Source organism: Triticum aestivum, chromosome 1D (assembly GCF_018294505.1).
Source record: "Triticum aestivum cultivar Chinese Spring chromosome 1D, IWGSC CS RefSeq v2.1, whole genome shotgun sequence".
Classification (NCBI taxonomy): domain Eukaryota; kingdom Viridiplantae; phylum Streptophyta; class Magnoliopsida; order Poales; family Poaceae; genus Triticum; species Triticum aestivum.
In genome coordinates, this window is record NC_057796.1 from 460,554,529 (window position 1) to 460,576,783 (window position 22,255).

General features: G+C 46.0%; 1 protein-coding gene across 2 annotated transcripts; it reads right to left on the reverse strand.

Moving 5' to 3' along the window:
- Positions 1-15,316: 15,316 nt before the first annotated feature.
- Positions 15,317-20,133, reverse strand: LOC123182944 (U4/U6 small nuclear ribonucleoprotein Prp31 homolog). Of its 2 annotated transcripts, XM_044595645.1 has the most exons (9): positions 19,877-20,133; positions 19,324-19,362; positions 19,155-19,217; positions 18,929-19,066; positions 17,433-18,325; positions 17,195-17,265; positions 16,993-17,095; positions 16,318-16,393; positions 15,317-15,783 (listed from the first exon to the last, which is right to left on the reverse strand). In XM_044595645.1, exons 2-9 carry the CDS (start codon positions 19,324-19,326, stop codon positions 15,673-15,675), a joined length of 1,458 nt encoding a protein of 485 aa, XP_044451580.1. In that variant the 5' UTR covers positions 19,327-19,362; positions 19,877-20,133; the 3' UTR covers positions 15,317-15,672. The 2 variants fall into 2 exon arrangements, with proteins under 2 accessions (XP_044451580.1, XP_044451579.1); XM_044595644.1 differs by lacking the exons at positions 19,324-19,362; positions 19,877-20,133 and having other exon boundaries at positions 19,155-19,259.
- Positions 20,134-22,255: the final 2,122 nt, after the last annotated feature.

The window sequence follows — 22,255 nt, forward strand, 5'->3', positions numbered from 1 at the left end:
CACTGATATTGTGAGTTGAGGAAACCTTAACCAAGCTCCACTTCCTATATTGTATCTTGGTCAGTCGACTTGGCAATCGCTATATCCAACGTTTGGTAACTTTTGACAGCGCCAAAGGCCGACAACCACTGCAGCACAGTAAGAACCGGTAAGAGCTTGGTAATTGCTAGAGTGTTGAGAGAATTTTTCCCACCACCTTTGAGTAGTACTATAGGAACATTATACTTGTGATTTTCTTTTTGTGTGGTACTAACCATGGCAGCTTGTAGAACGGTCGAACAGTTGGGTTGCCTCTACTGTGGGGGAGATAATTTACTATATATTGATACAGAACACTCTTTCCCACCACAGAAAGTACGGCGAACGTCACACGATGTACATCATGGTAGAAACACACATCCTCAGATTACCTCTTTGCCAAATTTTGAGGGTAAATATGACTCCGATTCATATATTAATTGGGAAATTGAGGTAGAAGAATATTTGGTAGCCATGATTTTTTCGAGCATAAGAAAATAAATGATGTTACTAAAAGCTTTTTAGAATGACTAACTCACATTTAGATGTTTTTTAAGGATGTCACGTCTATGTTGTCCACCATATGATTATTGGCTTTAAGATTCGGATTTGTGCAAACTGTTGTCGTTTTCTTTGACGTGAACTGTTGCTTTTTGTTGTCGCTAAGGCCCGTGTCGCACTCATCGGCCTTTCCCTTTTCCTGTACAGGATCTCAGCTTTTATTTTTTGTTATATACACTGGTATGCGCTGTCATTTTTGTTTCTTTTTTTGTCTGCGCCTAGGCCTTTTTGTACGGGCAGAATTGAATGAGCCGGGCTGCGTTATTTTTCGCTTTCTTTTTTCTCCTTTATCTATTAAATTTATTTGTTTGTAATTTATGATTTTTTAAATTCGATTATTTTTGGCGACATCAGTTTTATGTCCAGCCGTCCGATCTATTTGTGCTTTGATTTTCATGCTCGAGCGATCGCAGCGTCGCGATCGATCCGTGTCCCATTGTATCGTCTTGTCAGGCTGGGAGGCCTACAACGGAGCGCGACTATTTTTTTGTTTTTTTTTGTTGGGCCTCCATCGCCTTGGTTTGATATGGGCCTTTTTTAGAATACGAAGAGTCTAGTCCCAGAGTACATTAGATCGATACGACAGTCTCCATCGAGTCTGTCACTCTCCTTTCGCCTGTTCCCTCCCCCTGTTGTCCCGTTCCCCTTCCATTTTTTCGTTTATTTTTGTTTCGAAATCTGAAGAAAAACATCGACTCGCAACTACAGAAGGAGGGGGGTGGTGTATGTGTGTTTGTTGATCGCCCTAGTAACAAGTCTACAATCGACTCGCAACTGAAGGTGTACCATCAACCCACAACTGGGGGGCGGTGTCTGTGTGTGTTTGTCGCGATCCCCAGTTGCATGTCACCCATTGACTCACGACTAAGGATGTGCGTGTTTGTCGAGAGCCCCCAGTTGCAGGTCAATCATCGACTCGCAACTGGGGGGGAACGGGGCATTCTCAATGTGTGTTTGTCGAGGGCTCCCAGTTGCAAGCCAAGCATTGACTCGGAACTTGTGAAGGGGGAGGGGAGTGTGTTTCTACGGGTCCAGTTGCATGTCAACCATCGACTCACAACTAGGTGTGTGTGTGTGTGTGTGTGTGTTGGGGCCCCCTAAGTGCAAGCCGACCATCGACTCGCAACTAAGGGTGCTTTTTGTGTTTGTCGTGGTCCCTAGTTGCATGTCAACCATTAACTTGCAACTATGTGTGTGTGTGTGTGTTTCTATGGTGGCCCCCAGTTGTATGTCAACCGTCAACTCACAACTTGGGGTCTGTGTGTTTGTCGAGGGTCCCAAGTTGCTTGTCAACCATTGACTCGCAACTAGGGGTGTGTGTGTGTGTGTGTGTGTGTGTGTGTGTGTGTCCAGGGTCCCCGGTTGCATGCCAAGCATCGACTCGCAACTAGGGCGTGTGTGTTTGTCGAGGGTCCCTAGTTGCATTTCAACCATCGACTCACAACTAGGGGTGTATGTGTGTTTCTTGAGGGACCCTAGTTGCATGTCAACCATCGACTCACAACTAGGTGTGTGTGTGTGTGTGTGTTTTCCGAGGGTCCCTAGTTGCATGCCGAGCATCGACTCGCAAGTGGGGCGGTGTCTATGTGTGTTCATCGCGGTCCCCAGTTGCATGTCGCCCATCGACTCGCAACTAGGGGTGTGTGTGTGTGTGTTTGTCGAGGGTCCCTAGTTGCATGCAGAGCATCGACTCGCAACTAGGGGGTGTGTTTTATCGTGGCCCCTAGTTGCCAGCCGACCATCGACTCACAACTGACAGTGTTTGTCGAGGGTCCCCATTTGCATGATGGCCATCGACTCGCAACTAGGAGTGTGTGTGTTTTGTCGTGGGTCCCCAGTTGCATGCCGTCCATCGACTCACAACTAAGGGTATGTGTGTGTGTGTGTGTGTGTTTGTTGAGGGTCCCAGTTGCAAGCCGACCATTAACTCGCAACTAGGGGGTGTTTGTGTTTGTCGAGGGTCCCCAATTGCATGACGACCATGGACTCGCATCTAGGGGTGTGTGTGTTTGTCGAGGGTCCCTAGTTGTATGCCGATCATCGACTCGCAACTAGGTGGTGTGTGTGTGTGTTTTTTCATGGGTCCCAGTTGCATGTCGACCATTGGCTCCCAACTAAGGGTTTGTGTGTGTGTGTTTGTCAAGGGTCCCCAGTTGCAAGCAGACTATCGACTCGCATCTAGGGGTGTGTGTTTGTCGAGGTTCCCAGTTGCAAGAAGATCACCGACTCACAACTAGGTGAGTCTGTGTTTGTTTAGGCTCCCCAGTTGCATGTCGATCATCGACTCGCAACTAAGGGTGTGTGTGTTTGTCGAGGGTCCCCAATTGCATGTCAACCATCGACTCACAACTAGAGGGTGTGTTCGTCGCGGGTCCCCAGTTGCATGTCGAACATCGACTCGCAAATAGGGGTGTGTGTGTTTGTCGAGGGTCCCCAGTTGCAAGCCGACCATCGACTCGCAACTAGGGGTGTGTGTGTGTGTGTGTTTGTCGCAATCCCCAGTTGCATGTCACCCATCGACTCGCAACTAAGGATGTGTGTGTTTGTCGAGAGCCCCCAGTTGCAGGTCAACCATCTACTCGCAACTGGGTGGGAGGGGGGCATTCTCAATGTGTGTTTGTCGAGGGCTACCAGTTGCAAGCCAAACATTGACTCGAAACTTGTGAAGGGGGAGGGGAGGGGATTGTGTTTCTACGGGTCCAGTTGCATGTCAACCATCGACTCGCAACTAGGGGTGTGTGTGTTTGTCGAGGGTCAACAGTTGCATGTCAATCATCGCCTCGCAACTAAGGGTGTGTGTGTGTGTATGCGTTTGTTGCCCCCCCCCCAGTTGCAAGCCGACCATCGACCCGCAACTAAGGGTGCTTTTCTGTGTTTGTCGTGGGCCCCAGTTGCATGTCAACGATCAACTCGCAACTAAGTGTGTATGTGTGTGTGTGTTTCTATGGTGGCCCCCAGTTGCATGTCAACCATCGACTCACAACTTGGGTGTGCGTGTTTGTCGAGGGTCCCCAGTTGCTTGTCAACCATCGACTCGCAACTAGGGGTGTGTGTATGTGTGTGTGTGTGGAGGGTCCCAAATTGCATGCCAAGCATCGACTCGCAACTAGGGAGTGTGTGTTTGTCGAGGGTCCCTAGTTGCATTGCAACCATTAACTCACAACTATGGGTGTATATGTGTTTCTTGAGGGACCCTAGTTGCATGTCAACCATCGACTCGCAACTGTGTGTGTGTGTTTGCCGAGGGTCCCTAGTTGCATGCCGAGCATCGACTCGTAACTAGGGCGGTGTCTGTGTGTGTTCATCGCGGTCCCCAGTTGCATGTCGCCCATCGACTCGCAACTAGGGGGTGTGTGTGTTTGTTGAGGGTTGCTAGTTGCATGCTGAGCATCGACTCGCAACTAGGGGGTGTGTTTTATCGTGGCCCCTAGTTGCCAGCCGACCATTGCCTCACAACTAACGGTGTTTGTCGAGGGTCCCCATTTGCATGACGCCCACCGACTCGCAACTAGGGGGGTGTGTGTTTTGTCGTGGGTCCCCGGTTACATGTCGACCATTGACTCGCAACTAAGGATATGTGTGTGTGTGTGTGTGTGTGTTGAGGGTCTCCAGTTGCAAGCCGACCATTAACTCGCAACTAGGGAGTGTTTGTGTTTGTCGAGGGTCCCCAATTGCATGACGACCATGGACTCGCATCTAGGGGTGTGTGTGTTTGTCGGGGGTCCCCAATTGTATGCCGATCATCGAGTCGCAACTAGGTGGTGTGTGTGTTTTATCATGGGTCCCAAGTTGCATGTCGACCATCGGCTCGCAACTAAAGGTGTGTGTGTGTGTGTGTGTGTGTGTTTGTCGAGGGTCCCCAGTTGCAAGCATACTATCGACTCGCAACTAGGGGTGTGTGTGTTTGTCGAGGTTCCCCAGTTGCAAGAAGATCACCGACTCGCAACTAGGTGAATCTGTGTCTGTCGAGGCTCCCAGTTGCATGTCGACCATCGACTCGCAACTAAGGGTGTGTGTGTTTGTCGAGGGTCCCCAATTACATGTCAACCATCGACTCGCAACTAGGGGGCTGTCGTCGAGGGTCTCCAGTTGCATGTCGAACATCGATTCGCAAATAGGGGTGTGTGTGTTCGTCGAGGGTCCCCATTTGCAAGCCGACCATCGACTCGCAACTAGGGGTGTGTGTATTTGTTGCGATCCCCAGTTGCATGTCACCCATCGACTCGCGACTAAGGATGTGTGTGTTTGTCGAGAGCCCCCAGTTGCAGGTCAACCATCGACTCGCAACTGGGGGAGGGGGCATTCTTAATGTGTGTTTGTCGAGGGCTCCCAGTTGCAAGCCAAAACATTGACTCGGAACTTGTGAAGGGGAAGGGGGAGGGGAGTGTGTTTCTACGGGTCCAGTTGCATGTCAACCATCGACTCGCAACTAGGTGTGTGTGTGTGTGTGTGTGTGTGTGTGTGTGTCGAGGGTCAAGAGTTGCATGTCAACCATCGCCTCGCAACTAAGGGTGTGTGTGTGTGTGTGTGTGTGTGTGTGTGTTTCGAGGGTCAAGAGTTGCATGTCAACCATCGCCTCGCAACTAAGGGTGTGTGTGTGTGTTTGTTGGGGCCCCAAGTTGCAAGCCAACCATCGACCCACAACTAAGGGTGCTTTTGTGTGTTTGTCGTGGTCCCCAGTTGCATGTCAACCATCAACTTGCAACTAAGTGTGTGTGTATGTTTCTATGGTGGCCCCCAGTTGCATGTCAACCATCGACTCACAACTTGGGGTGTGTGTATTTGTCGAGGGTCCCCAGTTGCTTGTCAACCATTGACTCGCAACTAGGGGTGTGTGTGTGTGTGTGTGTGTGTGTGTGTGTGTGTCGAGGGTTCCCAGTTGCATGCCAAGCATCGAGTCGCAACTAGGGAGTGTGTGTTTGTCGAGGGTCCCTCGTTGCATTTCAACCATCGACTCGCAACTAGGGGTGTATTTGTGTTTCTTGAGGGACCCTAGTTGCATGTCAACCATTGACTCGCAACTAGGTGTGTGTGTGTGTGTGTGTGTGTGTGTGTGTCTGTTTGCCGAGGGTCCCTAGTTGCATGCCGAGCATCGACTCACAACTGGGGCGGTGTCTGTGTGTTTTCATCGCGGTCCCCAGTTGCATGTCGCCCATCGACTCGCAACTAGGTGTGTGTGTGTGTGTGTTTGTCGGGGGTCCCTATTTATATGCCGAGCATCGGCTCGCAACTAGGGGTGTGTTTTATTATGGCCCCTAGTTGCCAGCTGACCATCGACTCACAACTAACGGTGTTTGTCGAGGGTCCCCATTTGCATGACGGCCATCGACTCGCAACTAGGGGGTGTGTGTGTGTTTTGTCGTGGGTCCCCAGTTGCATGTCGATCATCGACTCGCAACTAAGGGTATGTGTGTGTGTGTGTGTGTGTTTGTTGAGGGTCCCCAGTTGCAAGCCGACCATTAACTCGCAACTAGGGGGTGTTTGTGTTTGTTGAGGGTCCCCAATTGCATGACGATCATGGACTCACATCTAGGGGTGTGTGTGTTTGTCGAGGGTCCCCAGTTATGTGCCAATCATCGACTCGCAACTAGGTGGTGTGTGTGTTTTGTCATGGGTCCCCAGTTGCATGTCGATCATCGGCTCGCAACTAAGGGTGTGTGTGTGTGTGTTTGTCGAGGGTCTCCAGTTGCAAGCAGACTATCGACTCGCAACTAGGGATGTGTGTGTTTGTCGAGGTTCCCCAGTTGCAAGAAGATCACCGACTCGCAACTAGGTGAGTCTGTGTTTGTCGAGGCTCCCCAGTTGCATGTCGACCATCGACTCGCAACTAAGGGTGTGTGTGTTTGTCGAGGGTCCCCAATTGCATGTCAACCATCGACTCCAACTAGGGGGTGTGTTCGTCGAGGGTCCCCAGTTGCATGTCGAACATCAACTCGCAAATAGGGGCGTGTGTGTTTGTCGAGGGTCCCCAGTTGCAAGCCGACCATCGACTCGCAACTAGGGGTGTGTGTGTGTTTGTCGAGGGTCCCCAGTTGCAAACCGACCATCGACTCGCAACTAGGGGTGTGTTTGTTTGTCGAGGGTCCCCAGTTGCATGACGAGCATGGACTCGCAACTAGGGGTGTGTGTGTTCGTTGAGGGTCCCCAGTTGCATGAGGACCATCGACTCGCAACTAGGGGTGTGTGTGTTTGTCGAGGGTCCTCAGTTGCATGTCCAGCTTCGACTCACAACTAGGGGGTGTGTGTTTGTCGAGGGTCCCTAGTTGCATGTTGATCATCGACTCGCAACTAGGGAGGGTGTTTTCCTAGTTGCAATCCGACCATCGACTCGCAACTAATGGTGTTTGTCGAGGGTCCCTAGTTTCATGCCGACCATCGACTTGCAACTAGGGAGGGTGTTTTATGGTGGCCCCTAATTGCAAGCCAACCATCGACTCGCAACTAGGGGTGTTTGTCGAGGGTCCCCAGTTGCATGCCAACCATCGACTCACAACTAGGGATGTGTTTGTTTGTCGAGGGTCTCCAGTTGCTTGTCAACCATCAAGTCGCAACTAGGGGTGTGTGTTTGTCGAGGCCCATAGTTGCATGCTGAGCATCGACTCTCAACTACTCACAACTAGGGGTGTGTGTGTGTGTGTGTTTGTGGAGGGTCCCCGGTTGCATGCCGAGCATCGACTCGCGACTAGGGGGTGTGTTTGTCGAGGGTCCCCAGTTGCAAAAATGTTTTGTAGTTGTAGAGGTGATTTACTCTTGTAACATTGTTCTGAAGTACCTCTTATTTTTCAACTCCACCCTCGATATGCAATTGGAGGCCCGATTAATATTTTTCTTAGTTGCACCTCCACCCATGATACACAACTAGGGTTCATATTAAAATAACATGTTTCGAATTTACAAACAATGTTCATATTCATGATTGTTTTAAATCCACGTACATTTTTTAATATGTGAACATGGTTCTAGTTTTTTGACCGTTTTTTATTTTTCCTCTTCTATTGTTTTATTTATTATTAGAAGTCAGCGTACATTTTAAATTTTTTCATTGAGTATTTTCTAAAAGGTTCACCATATATATGTTAAAAAACATACACAATACATAGAAAATTAGTTCAATGTATATTAGAAAAAGGTCATTATATACTAAATATTTGTTCAATGTGTATTATAAAAATGTTCACCATAATTTGAGAATTTGTTCAGTGTGTATTGAATACAATGTTGACCATATATGCAAAAAAATCAGTGTGTATTTTAATTTTTTAACATATATTAGAACTGAAAAAAACTGCACCTAAAAGAAAAAAGAAAAAATAGAAAATAAAAGAAACAAAAGGAATACAAAACACAAATCGTTACTACGTACGATCAGCTACAGGCCGTAGAGTGAGCAAGCGTGTGACAGGTGTGAGGCACGCTGGGCCTTTCCTATGCGAGGTGCTATGGGCACGTTGTTCACACAAAAAGGAAAAGACAAGGCCCAGTCGATACAATAACAAAAAGGGAAAACAACAAACAAACAAAAGGCTATAAACAGATGATGATTTCAACTTAGATGTGACATCCTTATGTCACATCTAGATGAGTCTTAGACAGACCCAAAGCTTTTTTGGTTTTGCTTCAGTTTGGTGCAGAAATTACTGTAGGGCAAATACAGATAATAGGCCTTATACTTGGAAAGCTTTAAAACTTGTTATGCGAAATCGTTTTGTTCCTTCATACCATGCTAGTGATTTGCTTAGAAAATTACAACGTTTAGCACAAGACAATAACACTGTTGAAGAATATTATGACAATTTGTGTATTGCTTTGTTTCGTTCTGGCTTAGAAGAATGTGAAGAAGATTTTCTGAATCGATTTTGGAGAGGTTTAAACCATGATATACAAGACATAATAATGCATGAAGAACTATATTCTATCGACCATTTGTTTCTTCTTGCCTGTAAAGCTAAACAGAAAATAAGAGGATGTATCTAGATCAAATGTATTAAATAGATTGATTTGGATACAAAATAGAGTATTACCCTTTTTGATTGAGGGCATGTACAATGGTTGATAAGATAGTTTTGTCTTAAGTCTTGCATGTAATTTAGAGATGACAGAAAAAATGTCTACAATGGGTCATCTCTTACCCTTATCTTCAATAACTAGTTATTCCTAAAAAAATGGTGAGACATATTGTGCCAAGAGATCATCTCTTGTAACCATTTTCTTATGAGTTATCTCTCCTCCACCTCATCATTTATCCTACGTGACACTCTTAAGATAGCACCGTTGTACATGCCCTGAAGGGGTAATTTCTAATCTACATCTTTAACGTGCGTGAAATATGTGAACTTTTTTAGGGGGTGTGCCTAAGCAAAGTTCTCTTTGTTTTGTTACTATTACTATTGATTCTTAGGGGAACTATTACTATTTGTTTTACAACATCATCTGTGTGTATATTGTTATTGATACATTTAGTTTTGCAACTTATAAGCCGGTTAATTAGGAAAACCCGATGAAAACTCAAAATACAAGGAAAAACAACACTGGAGCTTATAGACTGTCCATGACTACGAAACATCCAAATGCCATCATGCATCACCTTGTTCCAATCTGCTAGATAGCCAAATTGTACAGTAGCTTTTCGACATATGCACCCTAGCCAGGGCCCCACTTCATTGGCGCAATTTGATTTGTCACCTCTTTGTGACGCCCCCGATTCAATCGTACACTAATCATACACGCAAACGTGTACGATCAAGATCAGGGACTCACGGGAAGATATCACAACACAACTCTAAAAATAAAATAAGTCATACAAGCATCATAATACAAGCCAGGGGCCTCGAGGGCTCGAATACAAGTGCTCGATCATAGAAGAGTCAGCGGAAGCAACAATATCTGAGTACAGACATAAGTTAAACAAGTTTGCCTTAAGAAGGCTAGCACAAACTGGGATACAAATCGAAAGAGGCACAGGCCTCCTGCCTGGGATCCTCCTAAACTACTCCTGGTCGTCATCAGCGGCCTTCACAAAGTAGTAGGCACCTCCGGTGTAGTAGGAGTCGTCGTCGACGGTGGCGTCTGGCTCCTGAGCTCCAGCATATGGTTGCGACAACCAGGTAGAAGGGAAAGGGGGAAAAGAAGGAGAAAAGCAACCGTGAGTACTCATCCAAAGTACTCGCAAACAAGGAGCTACACCACATATGCATGGATATATGTATAAAGGGCCATATCGGTGGACTGAACTGCAGATTGCCAGAATAAGAGGGGGATAGCTAATCCTGTCGAGGACTACGCTTCAGGCCACCTCCATCTTGCAGCATGTAGAAGAGAGTAGATGGTAAGTTCACCAAGTAGCATGGCATAGCATAATCCTACCCGACGATCCTCTCCTCGTCGACCTGTGAGAGAGCGATCACCGGGTTGTATCTGGCACTTGGAAGGGTGTGTTTTATTAAGTATCCGGTTCTAGTTGTCATAAGGTCAAGGTACAACTCCGGGTCGTCCTTTTACCGAGGGACACGGCTATTCGAATAGATAAACTTCCTTGCAGAGGTGCACCACATTTCCCAACACACTCGATCCCATTTGGTCGGACACACTTTCCTGGGTCATGCCTGGCCTCGAAAGATCAACACGTCGCAGCCCCACCTAGGCTCAACAGAGAGGTCAGCACGCCGGTCTAAATCCTATGCGCGCAGGGGTCTGGGCCCATCGCCCATTGCACACCTGCACGTTGCGTACGCGGCCGAAAGCAGTCCTAGCCCCATTAATACAAGCGTGAGCTTACGGTCCAATGCGGCGCGCACCGCTTAGTCGCTGACGTCAAAAAGAGCTTCGGCTGATACCACGACGCCGAGTGCCCATAAACTGTTCCCGCGTAGTTGGTTAGTGCGTATAGGCCAGTGGCCAGACTCAGATCAAATACCAAGATCTCGTTAGGCGTGTTAAGTATCCGCGAACGCCGACCAGGGCCAGGCCCATCTCTCTCCTAGGTGGTCTCAACCTGCCCTGTCGCTCCGCCACAAAGTAACAGTCGGGGGCCGTCGGGAACCCAGGCCCACCTCTATTGGGATGGAGCCACCTGCCCCTTCAGCCCCCATCTCCGAACAGTATCATAAGTAATGTAACAGTATAAAGTATATAGCATATGCCCGCGATCACCTCCCGAAGTGATCACGGCCCAGTAGTATAGCATGGCAGACGGACAAGAATGTAGGGCCACTGATGGAATACTAGCATCCTATACTAAGCATTAGGATAGTAGATAAAGGTATCAACAATTGTAGCAACAATGACAGGCTATGCAGCAGAATAGGATTAACCGAAAGCAGTAACATGCTACACTACTCTAATGCAAGCAGTAGAGAGAAGGAATAGGCGATATCTGGTGATCAAGGGGAGGGCTTGCCTGGAAGCTCTGTTGTACAGGAAGAAGGGTCGTCGGTGACGTAGTCGTACTCGGTGGCATCAGCGCTGGTCTCGGGGTCTACCGGAGAAGAAGAGGGGGAAGAAACAGTAAATACGAAGCAAACAAAGCATAACAAAACATAACGAGGCAATACGCGGTGTAGGTATGCCCTAACGCGGTAGTAGGTGATACCGACGAAGGGGGGAAACATCCGGGAAAGTATTCCCGGTGTTTCGCGTTTTCGGACAGATGAACCGGAGGGGGAAAGTTGCAAGTTTGCTATGCTAGGGATGTGTGGCGGACAAACGGGCTGCGTATTCAGATTCATCTCGTCGTCCTGAGCAACTTTCATGTACAAAGTTTTTCCATCCGAGCTACGGTTTATTTTATATTGATTTTAAAATATTTAAATCATTTTTAGCATTTATTTAATCATTTTAATTCAACATTATCCAGAATAGTGTTTGCTGACGTCAGCATGACGTCAGCAGTCAACTATGACCGTTGACCGGTCAAACTGACGTGTGGGTCCCACCGTCATACACTGTTAACTAATTAACCAATTTAATTAGTTTAAATTACAGATTAGTCAGGTTAATTAATTAATTAGGCTAATCTAATCAGGATTAATTAAGTTAATTAATTTCACTAATTATTTTAATTATTTTTTATTTTTTATTTTTTTAAAACATTCAGTGGGGTGGGGCCCCCTAGTCAGTGGCCCATAGGGCCAAACTGGCGCGGGCGATTCGGGCGCAGGGGCGCTGCGGTTACGGGGCATGGGCGCCCGACAGGGCGCCCGGGGGCCGGCGAGGCGTGGAACGGAGGGGAGCGGATGGGCGCCGGCACAACGCCGGTGAGGCCACGGCAGGGCGAGGCCGTGGCGATGAGGAGGCGAGACCAGGTCGGACGCGCGTGGTGGTCGCCGGTGATTGGGGGCGCGGGGCGGCGAGGAGTAGCAGCAAAGGGGAGCGGCAGCGCGTGCAAAAGAAAGACGAGGCAAGCAGCAGCGGGTGGCCGCGATGGAAGCGGGAGGCGGCGACGCAGCGGGCACGAGAAGCAGTCGGCGAGCACGCCGAGCTGGACGAGCGGGAGGGGCAGCAGAGCGGGCAGCGGGGCGCCGAAACGCGCGAGGGAGAGAGGAGGAGGGGGAGCTCACTGCGGGTGTAGGGGACAAGGCAGCGTGCTTGTGGAGGCTCGGGGTGGCCGGAGTCGGTGGCGGCATGCGGCGGCCCGAGGAAGAAGTCCAGCACGGGGCGGCGTCGTTCGGGGGAGGTGCCGGCGTCGGGGTCGAGTGGCTCCGGGCTCGAGGCGTTTCCAGCGGGGAGGAGGACGAGGAGGCGACGACGACGGTGGGGCGGTCCGACGAGGAAGCGGCGCCGGTGAGGTAGAAGCGGGGCGACGGGGTCGCCTGCCTCGATCCAGATCAGGACCGAGAGGAGGGGGCGCAAGGAGAGAGTGGGGGATCGTGGGGAAAATTGGGCGGGTTAGGGTTTCGGTCGTGCGGACCGGGGTTAGTAGGCTGGGGCGCGGGGTGGGCCGGCCTGGTCGCTAGGCCAACTGGGCCGTGGCCCGGTGGGGGGGGGGGTTCTTTGTTTTCTTTTCTTTTTATTTATCCTTTTCTATTTTTCAAAAAAATGTTTGGCACCTAATTGATTTTTATAAAATATGGGAGCTAGCTCATAAATTGCAGTGCATTAGATCCTAGCACCAAAAACTAGTTTGGGTGAAATACTATTTCATATTAGATTTAGATTAATTAAAAGGTTATTAAATAATGTATTCAGCCACTGTTTGAGGTTGTTTAAATGACTTATCAAATTTCAATAATGTTGTTTACAATTTTATCCTAGCCTCTGATTTATCTACTATTTATTGAACATTTCAGTTTTAATATTGGAAAACTTCTATTGTTTGCTTGATTTTGAATTTTGAATTTAAATCGGTTTTGAACTAACGCGAGATCAACAACAGTAATTGTGGTGACGTGGCATCATTAACAGGGAATTACTATAGCGTAATTATCCGGGCGTCACAATTCTCCTACACTACAAGAAATCTCGTCCCGAGATTTAGGAGCGGGAGTAAGGGGGAAGGGATCTGGTTACGTAATTCTAACGATTCTTCTCAGTCATAGTTGCTCTTCTCGAAGAGGTCGATCCATTACATTGATTTCTTCAGTCCTCTTCTTCAGGTCATCATGATGAAGTCGTCGTCCTTCCTTCAGGATCTGCACCGTACTTAAATAGATTGATTTGGATACAAAATATAGTATTTCCCTTTTTGATTGAGGGCATGTACAATGGTTGATAAGATAGTCTTGTCTTAAGTCTTGCATGTAATTTAGAGATGACAAAAAAAAATGTCTACAATGGGTCATCTCTTACCCTTATCTTCAATAACTAGTTATTCCTAAAAACATGGTGAGACATATTGTGCCAAGAGATCATCTCTTGTAAGCATTTTCTTATGAGTTATCTCTCCTCCACCTCATCGTTTATCCTACGTGACACTCTTAAAATAGTACCATTGTACATGCCCTGAAGGGGTAATTTCTAATCTACATCTTTAACATGCGTGAAATATGTGAACTGTTTTAGGGGGTGTGCCCAAGCAAAGTTCTCTTTGTTTTGTTACTATTACTATTGATTCTTAGGGGAACTATTACTATTTGTTTTACAACATCATCTGTGTGTATATTGTTATTGATACATTTAGTTTTGCAACTTATAAGCCGGTTAATTAGGAAAACCCGATGAAAACTCAAAATACAAGGAAAAACAACACTGGAGCTTATAGACTGTCCATGACTACGAAACATCCAAATTCCATCATGCATCACCTTGTTCCAATCTGCTAGACAGCCAAATTGTACAGTAGCTTTTCGACATATGCACCCTAGCCAGGGCCCCACTTCATCGGTGCAATTTGATTTGTCACCTCTTCCTCCCATACAAACTCATCATCCTCCCTGGACCAGCCCAAGTTGTCGAAGAGGAGGCGGGGTGGATACGGAGAGGAAAACTCAAAACGACGACCGTCTAAGGAGCAAAACCCTCGTTTTTTCACTATGAAAAACATTTTGTACATCCGCATTTACCCTTTTTTTAAAACAAGAGGAAATAGCATCTTCCCTTATAAAGGTAGGAAGGGCGATTAGTTTTTAGGGCAATTAGTTTGTTCTAAATTTGTCTTTAAGGAAATTAGTTTGTTCTAAATTTGTCTTTAAGGAAATTAGTTTGTTCTAAATAAAGGGGATGGGTGAGCCAGTGGGCTTGCTCATAATTGGGCTATGGGCCAATTCCTCATTGCCAACAACTGGAGTTGCCGTCACCACGACATTCCATAGGCCGATCCTACTCGGTGCGGCTGTGCAGGTTGTTGGTTAGCGAGAAGGTTCCAGAACCATCCCGTACCATTTTTTTGTCCTTTCTGTTTTTCATTTTCGTTATTTTCTTTTTTTCATGTTAATTTTTTTCCACAATTATTTATATTTTTCATTCTTTTTTCTTTCTCTTTTTTTCATTTTGCGAACATGTTTCAAATTCGTGAACATTTTCTGAAATCATGAACATTTTTTGTTTTTGAAAACATTTTTTTAAAATGGTTAAAAAAATTAATTCACGAACATTTTTTTAAATATGAACATTTTCCGAATTCAAGAACATGTTTTTTTGAAATTGTGAACATTTTATTTAAACTCATGAACAATTTTTGAATCAACGAACATTTTCTGAAATTTAGGAACAAATTTTATAATTCATGAACATTTTTGTTAAATGCGAGAACATTTTTCGTAATGAATAAACATTATTTGAACCAGTGGATGAAAATTGAATCAATAAACTTTTTTTGTTATTCATGATCTTTTTTGAATACATAAATGTTTTTTTCCAAAACAATTTTTTTTTATCCACAAACATTTTTATGATTTCTTTAACATTTTTTGAAATTTGGAATTGTTTTGAAATCCCGAATAAGTTTGTAGAATAAAAAACGAAAAGAGAAAATAAGAGTAAAAGGCAAAAACATAACAAAGGGGGCACGGGGGAAGGAGAGGGTGCGCGCTGGCTCATTGGCCAGCGAAAGAGCCCTCTAAACGATACCCTCGAAATTCCACTTAAGAAAAGAAAAAAAACGAGTAGTCTGGTAATATTTACTGGTCGAAAACTCATAATAATACCCCTAAAACACTAAAAGAACTCAGAAAATATTTACTGGTGGTGTTGTTTCTTCGTAACTATCTCATGATCATGTTTAATTAGGACCTGCCATTACCAAACGCCGCAGAAGATGAAGCAGAACTGCAATCATATTCATCAAAAAAAAAAACACAAATACTCGTTTAAAGCTCAACTCGCACTGTGGTATGGAATGATCCAGCATGGCGGATGATTCAGGCAAGACATTTCAACAATTCACTTCCAGCGGGTTTTCTAGAAAGATTATCGACACTCGAAGCATAGGTAACGTTGGGTACTGCCTGACTTCAGACCTTGTGATGTTGTAGTGCGCTTTCTGTACTTACATTACAAAACCCCACGATACAACTGAGAATACAAGCTGATCTTGTGCAAGTGCATGAATCCCAGGAAACTCTTGAGCGTTGTGTGCAGAATGAGATGGAATCGCTGGGACCAAGGAACGATTCCCTCTTCTTACCTCAGGCACTTTTCATCTTCAGATTCCAAGCTCGGTCATGGCCTATTATTGATCCGGGAAAATGTGCCCGTCTCAGAGAAATAGGTGCTCTGGGTTCCACTTCCAAGATGGTTGCCGTGGGCATGTGGGTTTGACAGCTCTATTCCCTGCAGGTGAAAGCAATGGTATATTAGAAACAAGGAGTGATTGATGACAAGGATCTTAGGTTGACCTGTTTAAAAATAATGAAAACTGACTGAAAAGGTAATATATAATGACGTTGAAGATGCTACAACCTACTGATTACCATCTATCTATACACAAGGTGCTAAATGTATAAAAGGCTAACAACAGCAAACCATCCAGCGCCTGGTTTACAAGAAAATAAATATGCAATGACGTACGGTAGCATAGGTAAAACTAACAACATAGCAAACTATATTGTCCATGACGACTTCACAGAAGCAAAATCTAGCAACTTTCTACTGGTGCAGCAAAAAAAAGGGTAAAATAAACCATGGTTGAACTGCCTGTTCCGATCCCTCAAACATGAGCAAGGCAAGCAACAGCTAAGCAAATACTACAAGATAAAAATTACATAGCGATCTAGAGTAGGCAGCACTGTAGCAGCCATAGTCCCATGTTCGACAGCTGGATCAGCCAAATATCATGCATAACAAACCAGGGAAAAATAAACTCACCTGAACTGGTGTAAAGGCCAAACTAGATGTCAGTCCAGATGTTGCACCGCCACTACCATAACTCCTCTCCTTGAATCTGATATTAGAAAGTAACATGGAATCAGAGAGAGAGGTTGCAGTGCATGAATATCATAAAAGAGGTCGTGAATCAAAATATAAACAACAATGCGAAGATACTTAAGAGAGTTCGTTACTGCAGCATAACGGTAGCCAGGCTACTGGAAATGGTACATGGTGCAAATAATCTGTAACATAAAAAAATGCGCGCAAGAACCTAAATATGCAGGGAAACATAGATATAAGGATGGTATAAAGCATAAAGAACTAAATATTAAGCTCTGGGAAGTGGGAATCAAGGTGGGTATAAACACAGTGAAGAGAAAGCTGTGCGAACCAGTTCTTGTTGATGTATGTCTTGATAGCTTAAAATTGAGGATCTAAGTTCCAATGTTTGCACATTTTCCTCTAATAGTTTGAACCAACTTGTATTGAGTTTAGAAACAGTCAGAAAGAACACAGTACACTACAAGTTATACCATGTTTTGGGGAGTAAAAGGGCATAAAACCTCCATTGCGGAGTCAAGGAGTAGTCATGTGCTTTATGCTTTAACATCATATGGCAAGGAACAGAAAGGAAGAAAATAAAATACTGTGGGAAGAATTAAGAAGGCATACTTCTTTGCCACTTTAGCAGCAAGTTTGTTTTGCGCAGCTGAGACACGTAGTTTCCCACTTCCGGCCTGCCCAAGCATTCCATAACCTTCCCCCAAACCATCACCTGGTGATAACAAGATGTGATCATGTCAATATTAAGGTAAAGTGAAACTAAACTAACTAACAAAATGTCATTCCAGCAGCCCTGTCAAAACCAACTGACCTAATGAGCTCTCCTCTGGTATACCAAACTGCATTCGGTTTGCAAGCTTCATCATATCAGTCACCGCATATCTGCAGAACCAAGTTACCAAAATTATGACAAGATACCATACTGTTGATGTGATGAATCAAGTTTCAGCATGGAATGAAAATTAGCAAGTAGTTCAAAGGAAAAATAAGCATGAGGTTGCTCAATATGTTTATTTGCAAAAAAATAAATTAGGTTGAGAAAAGGTTACCTTTCTTTCATTTTTCGAAGGCGGCGACCCCCTCTCTTCTTTTTAGGCTCGGAATCTGGAACAGGAAGTGGTTTTGGAAGCTTTGCAGGAGGTGGTTCTTGCCACTTCTCGATCTTCTTGCGAATTTCTTCTAACAAGTTGCGACCAGCTTTTCCAGTTGGATCACCTCTAGTTGAATCAATTCTTGCTGCTAGAGTTGCCTTTGCAGCTATGACCCTGCAAGCACGGGTCCTCAGGGCTGGAGGGGTGCTCTGAAATACTTCGGCTTGTTCAAGATAGCCAACACGAAACTGAGATGTGGCACTAGAAAATCCAGCAAGATTTTTCTTCTTTGCTCCAAGTAGCTGAACATTGCAAGCAGGCATTTTTGCAAGTGCTCCCAAACCACCAGCAATTCCCATCAATTTTGCAGCAACAGCACTGCCAACAATTGCAGATAGGTTTGGTGCGATGTAACCCATTTTACCCTCTACAAAATCAAGCACCTTCTTCTTTGCAGCATCAAGATTAAGGGCTCTGTCACATGCTTCAATGGTTTTTACCAAATTCTCCTGAGAAAGAGGCTTCCCACTAGTTGTCGATGCTGTCACAGAGACAACCATTATAACTGCAGAAGGCAAGAGCCCTTCCAGATCTACTAGTGTTATATCCACCTCATTTGCAATCTTCTTAACAACACGGGCATAATCAATCGGATGATGAACAAGGGATTCCAGTTCAGGAAACTTCAGCCTATACTTGTCACGGATGAAATTATGTATTATAATGAGCTCATTCTCAATATCTACTGATAAGGCATTGCAATCTACAATAAGCTGGTACTCTGGATCCTCCTCCAGGATGAACCCTTGATTAGACAAATATGTGTCTTTCTCAAGTGCTCCTTCAACTTTCTGCACACAAAAAAATGGAACTGTCTATTAATCTATTGTCATGCATGGGGTGAGTTGAAGATTTTTGCAGACTAAGGCTAAAATACAGACGAACAGTGCCGCATGCCCTATATGGACTCAAAATGAATAGACCATATTTTCCACATGAACCATTTGTGACATTGAGCATGAACTGAGGATTGGTCGGTTTGCTAGCAGCACGAGTGTGCACGCTGCGTTGCTGCTGACCTGCATTTGAGGCCTAGCCTCTGCAGGTGAATCAGATCATCTTACCACAACATTAAAAAAGGTCGTGAGGGACTAGTCTCTGGTTGGTCTTTTTGTTTATTATTGTACACTAAACAAACTAAATACTCCATTTGCACCCTAAGAACATCTAAAGTAATATTCAGGAGTCAGACATGAAAAGAACAATCAAGTGTGTCCCCGAAATCCATATAATATGTGTTATTTAAGATTTCGTTTCAAACTAGTAAACACTGTTCTGGTGGAAAACATTGTGTAGCATCTTATAACAGAGTTATTACCCTAACCACACAAATAAGGTTTTACTTTTTGCAAGATATAAACATAGAGTGGAGATTTATGAGTTTGATCACATACTTGCATTATGTCAGAATAACGTTGTGTCTTCTGCAGTTTTGAGACGCTGTCAAGATCATCATAATTAAGAGACTCAAGGTCAGGCATATCATCGTCACCATCCTCATCCATACCCACTGCCTCAGCATTGTCTTCCTCCTGAAAAGTTTGACAATAGATTAAGGAATTGCCTACAGATATATCCTTACAAAACAAGGTTACGCAGTAGACACAGAAATCAACTCACAGGGTAGGCTTCATTGTCTGAAAGTTCGTCGAGATCGGCCAAGAAAGAATCAGCAAGGCTTGCCTGTGAAGTGGCACCATTTAGAAACATGACATGAGACCAATGCCGAACATAAATTGCAAATTCATAAGATTGCCTAGCTGCTTAACAGGAGGTGAACTGAACTCACCATTATCTCGTCCAAAGCCTTCCCCTCGGCAGGCTAGACCTATAAAAGAAGTTGTTGAAGAGGACGGTCAGCTCAATCACAACAAATATGTAGTGCCGGGATAGGGGCTCCCAGAAAGGCAAAAACTACAGATAGGGTGTGGGATACTGCTAATAAAATACTAATGCACAAACAAACATGGATTAATCTAAAGCTTATGACCAAAATTCTGTTACTAGTTACTACTAATATACAATAAGCCTGTGCAAACTCCAAACTGCTGTTATGTTTTTGTTTGTGGTGGTGAAATTTAAGATAACTAGACACTTTGCTTTGGTCATCAATTGATCGGGTCAGTGGCACAAACGTTGAGCCCTTAACGGACAACCCTCGAAACTGTGGGCGGATCTTACAGAATAACCCTAAAACTAATGAAACCCTACAATTATCAAGCCGAAATCCACCAATTATTGGCCGCGGCAATGGCGAGACCAACGTCGACAACGAAACCCTAGGGGAAAGGAGGGAGGGGCGGGGGGGGGGGGGGGGGGGGGGGGGGGGAAGAGATCCTTACCGGAGAGAATATCGGAATAACGGTTGCGCTGGATGCGCTGGAGAAGGGGGGCCCGTGGGGGAAGCTCGTCGGCGGCGGTAGGGACTGAGGCGGCGCCGACGGCGTGAGGAAGCGGAGGCGGCGATAGGGACTGACGCGGCGCTGACGGCGTGAGAAGGCTGAGGCGGCGGTAGGGACTGAGGCCCGTGGGAGAAGCTATGGAGGAAGGGGCCGCCGGGGGCGAGGTCGGCAGATATACGCGAGGGGAGTCAAACTATCTCTATAATTTATCATGATTTTGTGAACTTAAAGTGTATGCCTATGTGTTGTTATTATAATTATCTGTTGTTTTTTAACTTTTTTATGTGTCACTTTATAGGCAAGTATTTTTGTTTATGAGAATGTGTTGTTGTTACAATATGTTGTTGTACATTGTTGTTTAAACTTTGTTGCTATTAATAATTTATGATTATATGTTGCTTTTTACAACTATTTTCTACTCAACTGATGTGTTGCAAATGCTAGTATTTTTACCCGCGGGTACCCATATACCCTGTTGGGTGATGGGTATGGGAATTTTTTTTACCCTTGACGGGTATGGGTATGGGTGATGGGTAAGTTCAGGGTGGACGGATAAGTGTATGGGTAGCTCCACCCGTACGCATACCCTGCGGGTGCCATCCCTAGTCGGGGCACGAAAAACTGCCCGATCAGAACCCGCATCCCGCCCCGGCCCGCAAAAAAATTTGAGGGGCGCGGCAAAATCTCGGCCCCAACCCGCGAATACGTGGGTTTCCCCCTCGCCGCTGCGGTGCCCTGCATCACAGAGAAGCAGTTGGCGGGAGGGACATCTCAGCCCGCGCTCCTTTCCTCACCTCCTTCCGCCGCCGACCGCCCTTGCTTCCGCCCGTCCGCCGCCGGTGATTCCGAGCAAATCTGCGAGCGTAATCGCGCCGCAGGGCCGTCCCCACCCTCCCGCGCCGATATGCTGCACCGACCCCTCCGGATCCGGCAAGAAGAGCCGCCCCTCGCCGCTGTTGTCGCCGGGGTTCGACCGCCGTCGAGCCCGCCCCTCGTCGCCGCCCGGTTAGTGGTTACTTTGTGATATTTGCGAGCGGTGTGCCTAGTTGATTGACGCGGCGTGCGATTCTTGTCCATGTAGATGCAGTTGAGCCCGTGCAAGAAGTTCTTGCTCTCCGATTCGTCCGATTTGGACGACTCGGATGTTGAGACCATGCTTGCGACCTTTCGGCAGCAGACATTAGTCATGGCACTTGCCGTGAAGGAGCACGAAGACAAGAACCGGAAGAGGAGGCGAGGATCGACCGTCGGGGGTCTTTGCATTCCTCGGAATCGCCATCTTAGGAATGAGATGTTGATGCAAGACTACTTCACGGAGAATCCTACATATCCACCGCACCTCTTCCGGAGAAGGTACCGAATGCGCCGATCCCTCTTTGTGAAAATTGTTCAAGCTCGCGAGGCAAATTGCCGGTATTTTACTCAAAGAAGAAATGGTGCGGGTTTAAAGGGATTTAGTGCATATCAAAAAATCTCCGCAGCTATGCGGGTGATTGCATATGGTGTTCCGGCTGACTATGCCGATGAGTACCTTCGCATTGGTGAAGATACTACAATTGAGTCAGTGCGTACATTTGCAAAAGTGATCATCTGTGTCTTTGGTCCTAAGTATCTTCGGGCACCCAACGAGGATGACACAAAGAAATTGATGACATCTAATGAGAGGAGAGGTTGTCCTGGTGATACGTCTCCAACGTATCTATAATTTTTTATTGTTCCATGCTAATATATTATCCATCTTGGATGTTTTATATGCATTTATATGTTGTTTTATATGATTTTTGGGACTAACCTATTAACCTAGAGCCCAGTGCCAGTTTTTGTTTTTTCCTTGTTTTGAGTTTTACAGAAAAGGAATACCAAACGGAGTTCAATTGACGTGTCAATTTTTGATGATTTTTTATGGACCAAAAGAAGCCTCCGGAGTAAAAGAGTTGGGCCAGAAGAGTCCCGAGCCATCCACGAGGGTGGAGAGCGCGCCCTACCCCCCTGGGCTCGCGCCCCTATCTCGTCGACGACTCGAAGACCCCCCTGACGTGAGACCGACGCCAAAAATTCCCGAAAAGAAACCAAGATCGGGAGTTCCGCCGCCGCAAACCTCTGTAGCCACCAAAAACCAATCGGGACCCTGTTCCGGCACCCTGCCAGAGGGGGGAATCATCACCGGTGGCCATCTTCATCATCTCGGCGCTCTCCATGACGGGGAGGGAGTAGTTCACCCTCGGGGCTGAGGGTATGTACCAGTAGCTATGTGTTTGATCTCTCTCTCTCTCTCGTGTTCTTGATATGGCACGATCTTGATGTATCGCGAGCTTTGCT